This window comes from Alosa alosa, chromosome 21 (genome assembly GCF_017589495.1).
Source record: "Alosa alosa isolate M-15738 ecotype Scorff River chromosome 21, AALO_Geno_1.1, whole genome shotgun sequence".
Taxonomy (NCBI): Eukaryota; Metazoa; Chordata; class Actinopteri; order Clupeiformes; family Clupeidae; genus Alosa; species Alosa alosa.
In genome coordinates, this window is record NC_063209.1 from 16,587,347 (window position 1) to 16,595,000 (window position 7,654).

General features: G+C 44.5%; 1 protein-coding gene across 2 annotated transcripts in view; it reads left to right on the forward strand.

Moving 5' to 3' along the window:
* mettl15 (methyltransferase like 15) overlaps window positions 1-3,604 on the forward strand; it is a 107,851-nt gene extending 104,247 nt beyond the window's left edge. For both annotated transcript variants that reach the window (XM_048230885.1, XM_048230886.1), the window contains exon 6: window positions 2,631-3,604. In XM_048230885.1, the coding sequence (XP_048086842.1) occupies window positions 2,631-3,100 (470 nt within the window). In that variant the 3' untranslated portion in view covers window positions 3,101-3,604. The remainder of the gene's footprint in view (window positions 1-2,630) is intronic.
* The last annotated feature ends 4,050 nt before the right edge of the window (window positions 3,605-7,654 follow it).

The following is a 7,654-nucleotide window of genomic DNA, read 5'->3' on the forward strand; positions in this document are numbered from 1 at the left end:
TAGCCACAGAGGTGACCAAGATACTAGCAATTCTTGTCAAGTCATTACTCCATGTTGCACCAACACTGGATTTGAGAGTTCCCTCACCTGCCAAATCCCACTTTAACCATTGTGAGATATATATATATATATATATATATATATATATATATATATATATATATATATATATACACACACACAAGAGAGAGAGTGTGTGACAGAAAGAGAAATAAAGTGTATGACAGATATAGTGCCCACTTGAACGAACAACCGAACATCTCCTCACATGCTGAACACACACACACACACACACACACTATTTTAGCACAATAGCCCACTGACGCACATGGCTGGTAAAATAACACGACTCTTTCACTCTCTTTCTTGATCTCTCTCCCTCCTTCTCTCTTACACACACACAAACAAAATACACACACTTCAATAAGATGAAAAATATGATTCCCAGTCACACCGGCCCAAGCCGTCTCTGCCAGCTCTGTGATTTGGTGCGTTTGAAACTGGGCTTCTGAGGCCAGGTCCTGAGGGGGCCCTCTCTGTATTTGATTAGCCTCTCAACAAAACCTACACACACACACACACACACACACACACACACACACACACACACACACACACACACACACACACACAACATAACCTGCAGAATGCCCACAGCGCCATACAGCGCTCGTCTGCAGAAGGAAGGATAAAACAAAGATAGAACATACGAGACGATTCAAATGTATTGAAAGAAGGGAAAGACAGCAAATAACAAATAACAACCTACTAAAAGAACTACTTAAAAACAAACTTAAAAAGAAAGGAAAGACAGACTGGCCAAAAGCCACCCACTGGCCCTTGTAATAATTAAGTTGCTCTGGATTAAAGCATCGGGCAAATGAAAAAGTAAACAAGCGCCAACTCCTCCGGTGCATCTGGTGTCTGAGACCATCACAGAGGACGAGGGGGAAACCCCTGCCGGGCTCATGCCTTTAGATCCGGAGAAGAACCTCTCCGGAACCGCACTGCTGTCTAGAACAGCTCACACACATACATGTACACAGGCATGTGGTTTTTCTTGTCTGTCACCACTCTGGTTTGGAAAGAACACATGAAGCTTAGAACACATAGCACAGCAGAATGCTGAGACACAACAGAGTGCTTCCATTTTTTTTTTCGCCCCAAGCTTTGAACTCGGCATGGATATTTATAGTGGTTTGGCCTCTCTCTGTGTCTTAAGACTATTGTAGTCTCTTTTTTGACCAAAGGCTAGTGGAAACTAAGAATAATCAGTAATCCCACTGAAAGGCACTCATGCTCAATTGGCATCCTGTAGGTGAAACATTTTCTGCTATATGGTCAGCCCTCGTGTTTAAACTGGAGTTGGCATATCCAACAGGTTGTTTTAACTCTTAAAGGTGTAACATTCTAAAGAATAGCTGGGTTCATTTAATTCAACATAGATTTTTAGAACCTTGAATTATTGCGGAACGGAATCTTATGTTAGAATGTTCAAAAACCCACACCTTTACTACTATAGAAATCAACTGACATCACTTGACTGACTTGATATTGACCCTACCTACAGCAGTGTCATCAGTCAGTTGGTGTGTTCAGACAGACAAGATGCCGAGTGTGTGTGTGTGTGTGTGCGTTTGTTTGTTTGTTTGCGTGTGGTCTGAAGTGTTGTGGTTCTTCATCAAAGACCTGTTGTCGTCTTTTGTGTTTGGGGGTGTCCCTCCTCCTTCAGAAACCTTTTTGGATGATTGGTGCCGGTCCATTTGCACCAGGAGCTTTTTGCGCCTCGGCTCTCCTGATGCCAAAGGACATGCCACTTTGAACTGGTGGCTGTGTTTTTATTTTTATTTTTATTTGGTGATGCCTTTGCCCTCTTCGTGATCTTATTGCCGGAAGCTTTATTCATGCAGGCAGATACACATGAACACGCATGCACACACTCTCTCTCTCTCACACACACACACACACACACACACACACACACACACACACACACACACAGTACAGCTAGCACTGCTACTAATATGACTACCACAATACTTATTGCTCCTTTGCCAGTATTAATAATAATAATCATCCAAAGAGTCCAAGCACCTAATATTTGAAGTTTGATCTTTTTCTAAGTAACTTTGGTATAAACACGGGAAGAAATAGACTTGTGGGTAGATGGATAAATGTACATGATTTCAGAATCACTGTAATCCCTTGTGGGGTACAAGCAACCTACATTTCTACATATTCATCTCCCCTGTGACTCCAGATGTAGTATACAGCACACTACATTGATGAGCATATGTAGCCACTGTGATGAATGACCAACTTCACCTCACACTTTCCCAACAGTACATGTTGTCTAAAGAGGAGGTTATAACATGTTCATAACATTTGAGGATTAATTACACGTTTATTGATGAAGTATTAATTAAATGGTGCTAAAGCACTCATTATTAAGTAAATGTCAAGTAAAATCAAACATTCAGAAGTAGAAGTCACGTAATCTATATAGCACATTATCATATTAACAGTCTATTGTGATACCATGTAGTATTGTAGTGTTGTTATGTAGCCCACGTAATTGTAATATTTGTAGTAAAAGCCCGTGTGTGATGTCACTTCCTGCCCTGCCCCAGGAGCGATGCCGCCCTGTGCACTGTACGCCCGGCGTGACCGTCTGCAGAGACCATCCCACGTAGCCACCAAGACCTTCCAGGCGCTGCGGGTGTTCGTCAACGATGAGCTGAACGAGCTGCACGCGGCTCTGCAGGCAGCGCAGTTACACCTCCGGCCCTCTGGGGGGCGCCTGTGTGTGCTCACCTTCCACTCGCTGGAGGACCGGCTGGTCAAGCGCTTCCTGAGGGGGGAGGATCTCGCCGCGCCGCCCAGGATGTCCAGCCGGCAGCGGGCCAGACGAGCGCTAAGGGCCCGACAGGAGGAGGAGCAGGACGAGGATGAAGATGAGGAGGAGGATGATGAGGATGGTGGTGTGGGCAGTGCAGGGTGGGTGAGTCTGAGGAGGAAGGTGCTGACGCCGTCCAGGGAGGAGCTGGAGGAAAACCCGCGAGGACGCTCCGCCAAGCTGCGTGCCGCCATCCGGCGCTGAGCGACCTTTGACCTCACAGGCTGAACTTGTGACCCTGAGGGTCAAGAGCACTCTGTGTGTGTGTGTGTTTGTGTGTGTGTCTTTGTGTGTGGGGGTTACATGTCTCTACCCTATCTACTGTATCAGTCAGGGCTGTGTTTCTCCTCATGGCCACGACTACCACTAACAGACTCAAGGTCAAGACGTCAAAAACACTGAGTAGGTGTCCTGTGTTCACAACCTGTCAATCATCCAGGGCTTTGTTTGCAAAAGGCTTGTCTTCTGAATGATTAACATGTTATTCGACTCTCCGTGCACACCCCTACTTTTTAGTTTCTTGTCTTTACTCTTCACTGAGTGTACACTGTCACTGTGTACAGTTGTTTGGGTTTGTTTTGTTGTACTTTCATTTGACTGATAAAACTGATAACTGATGATGGCCCTGTGTTGTCAGTTAAGAATGGACCTGCCCAAATTATTTTTTATTCTATTTTTGTTTTTGAAATAAATTGAGATTGAGATTCAGATGAATTCACGTGTGCATCACTGGTAGCCCTGCAGCTCTGTAGCCTCTTGAATCAAAGTGAAGAATTTCCTGCTCCTCTTAAAAGCTTTACAAACTCATGATGGATTGAAGAACCCTGTGATATGACACATTGAGACATAGATGGAAGGAGCCACTCATGAATTTCTGTCTCTCTCTCTCTCTTTCTGCCTCTCTATCTCGCTTTTTTCAACATCCTTTTCTGTATCCCTCTCTATCTCCGTCTGGCTTTCTCTGCATCTCTTTCTTCATCTGTGGCATTCTCTTTGCTGCTATCTGTCACCTTGGCTGTAGTCATCTCTTTCATCAGATGGGCCTCATTGACACATACAGCCTTCCTGAGCTCGTCCTAATGGAAAGACCTAGACTGACTAAGACTCTATTAACAGAGCAGGAACACTCATATCTCTCCAACTGCTCCCTCTCTGTCTCTTTCTCTCTCTCTCTCTCTCTCTCTCTCTCTCTCTGTCACTCTCTCACTCGCTCTTCATTCGCCTTTTCTCTCTGTCTCTCTTTTCTTTTTCTCTTCCTTTCTTTCTTACATTCATGTGCTTTCACTGGCTTGGCTCTGGCTATCTGCACTCTTTCTCTCTTGTGCCTCTCTCTCTCTCTCTCTTTCTTTCTCTCTCTCACACCTTCCCCTCCCTCTCTCATTCCCTCTGTGTGTCGCTGTCACTTATTTCTTCCTCATGTCCTTGCTACGTACAAGAGCACCCTGGCTACCAATGGGTGAATGAGATGGCTATCCATTGTGTGTGTGTGTGTGTATGTGTGTGTGTGTGTGTCTATGTGCACGTGTGTGTGACAGCAAGACACACCATACATAAGTTTAGTAAAGAGAAGTTGCTAATGTTGTTAAAGATACTGTACATGTGTATGCCTGGCGTCACCCAAATGTGAATGAATGCAAAGGCTGGCGTGTGGGTGTCTGTCAGAGTCTCAGGTATATAAATGTGTGTGTGTGTGTGTGTGTGTATGCATGCATGTGTGGGAGACAAAAATCATGCATGCGCACGTTTCGAGTCCAGAAGTTGCTTGCTGAGTTTCAGTTGCACAAGGGCGTGTTCCGTGTTAGTCGAACATGTGAATGAATACACTGGGCTCTGTGTGGGTGTCCAGCACTGCGTCAGTCATGCACGAGCCTGTGTGTGTGTGTCTGTGTGTGTCTCTGCTCTTTGGTGGTGATGACTCACACACCTGTGAATTGAGGCAGGGATGCTGGGTGCCATGGCGATAGGCTTTGCAGCTTGGAATGTCTGACTCATTTTCAAACCAGATTACTTTACACACACACACACACACTCACGCGGAGCTCCAGTGCACAGACACACACCCACACACACCTGCATACACTCACTTATTCATATTACACAAACTCACATACACACATACATTCTCACACGTGTATACACCCTCAAATTCACACTCTTTCATCGGTTCTGGGTAGTTGGGGCATGTAGTGCACCTTTCACACACATAAACATATAGATAAACACACATACAGACCAGGTTTATAGTATAGTATAGTATATACTCTTTTGATCCCGTGAGGGAAATTTGGTCTCTGCATTTATCCAAATCCGTGAATTAGTGAAACACACTCAGCACATAGTGAGGTGAAGCACACACTAATCCCGGCGCAGTGAGCTGCCTGCAACAACAGCGGCGCTCGGGGTGAGGTGTTAGTTACTCAAAGGCACTTCAGCCGTGGCCTACTGATCAGGGTTCGAACCGGCAACCCTCTGGCTACAAGTCCGAAGCGCTAACCAGTAGGCCACGGCTACCCATGTCAACAGCGCACAATACAGCCTTTAGTCTTACCGATCTGTGTGCACACACACACACACACACACCTCACACTTGACTTTGTGCATAACTTTGACTTGCTAAAGGCACGTCCTAGTGATTATCTGTGTAAATGTGTATCTCTGTGTCTAGTTGAGATGATAACTCACTCAAGGCAAAGCACGTTCATTTTCGTTTAATACAGCACGGTTAATTTCTGCAGCGCCATCCATAGGTACTAGCAACCCAGTGAGTGCAGTACAGATGCACATATAAAGGCAGAGAGGAGCGTGAGAGATGGATAAGAGAGTCAGGACTCCTGCTGAGGACAGACTCCCTCATGGTCATTAGAGAAGGAGGGAAAGAGGCAGACTAGCCACTGCAGGCCTGTCTGTAAGAGGGGGGAGGAACTAAAGAAGGAAAAGGTGAGAAGACAAGCATAGAAAGATAGATAGATAGATAGATAGACAGACAGATAGAAAGACAGACAGACTGACTGACAGAGAGAGAGATGGATGCACAGTGAAGAAGAAAATAAAACCAGGAGTAGAAAGAATAGGGAAACAGAAAGACTAAAAGGATGGTGGGAAAGTAGACAGATGGACTGAGACAGTGGGAGGAACCCCTCTCCAGCTCTGAGGACCAGTGAGCATCTCTAAGGACCAGTGATTATCTCTCCATCTCTAAGGACCAGTGAACATCTCTAAGGACCAGTGGTCATCTCTCCATCTTTAAGGACCAGTGATCATCTCTCCATCTCTAAGAACCATCTCTAAGGACCAGTGATCATCTCTAAGGAGCAATGATCATCTCTAAGGACCAGTGAGCATCTCTAAGGACCAGAGATTATCTCTCCATCTCTAAGGACCAGTGACTATCTCCCCATCTCTAAGGACAATGACCATCTCTAAGGAGCAATGATCATCTTTAACATGATCTGGATTGGGCCATTTCTAGGCTTTTCCCTCTGACATTGCACTGGACCTACTTCAGAGGCCACTGTTCCCACCTAGTTTGGCCTATAATCAAATGCTTGACCCCTTTAGAAAGTTCAGGCCCTGTAGTTTCTTATATTTCAGCCCTCTAGATCACTTGATATGACTTAGAAACACAACTGAGCCCTAGTTCCAGGTCTTGTAAAGCTGTGTGAAAAGTGGATCAATATAGAATGAAATATGAGTACTTTAGACCATTATTTGCCAAGGTATGCTCATGCGTTTTGTAAAATGCCCTATGGAAACTCCCCTTAGGACTTTTGGTTATTCAAAATGCGTACTGACAATAAAAGGCTGACTGTGTGGCAACCACTTGATGTAGAAGCATAATCCTGGTCTCAAATGAAAGGTAACACTCTGTAGTTTCTTGTAGACTACTTGGCATGTATGTCAGGAGTTCTGATATAGAATGACTACACAAAATATGGAATAATTACACAAGTCTCTATTTTTGCATTTTCTTTGTTGGTTCAATGGATGTGTATAAGATGGGACTATACATCTGCACAGCTAATATTGGATAAAACAACATGAATATTCAATATATTTCTAGGGATACCTGTGAATATTTCAAGACCCAATATGCTGCATCTACTTTTTGCTAAGGGGATATACACTGCAGCTAGAAAGTAGGGTAACACCAAAGGCGGAAGAGGAAGAGGAGGCCATTTTTGATTCAATTGAAAGATTAATCTGACAATGTAAAGCACTGTACACATTGTACACGAAAAAAGTTGTCATATACTGTATGGATTCCTAAGAGTCATCTCTCCATCTCTAAGGACCAGTGATCATCTCCCCATCTCTAAGAACCATCTCTAAGGACCAGTGATCATCTCTCCATCTCTAAGAACCATCTCTAAGGACCAGTGATCATCTCCCCATCTCTAAGAACCATCTCTAAGGACCAGTGAGCATCTCTAAGGACCAGTGATCATCTCCCCATCTCTAAGAACCATCTCTAAGGACCAGTGAGCATCTCAATCATCTCAAAGGACCAGTGATTATCTCTCCATCTCTAAGAACCATTTCTAAGGACCAGTGATCATCTCAAAGGACCAGCGATCATCTTTAAGGATTAGTGATCAGTTGTGCAGCTCTAAGGATCAGTGTGTGTGTGTGTGTCCGTGTCGTGTTTACGTGCGTTTACATGTGTGGGTACAGTACATATAGGGCCTGCTCATGTGCGTATGCATGTGCGTATGCACAGCTATGTGTATTTGTGTGAGTGTGCGTATTTTGTGTGTGCGC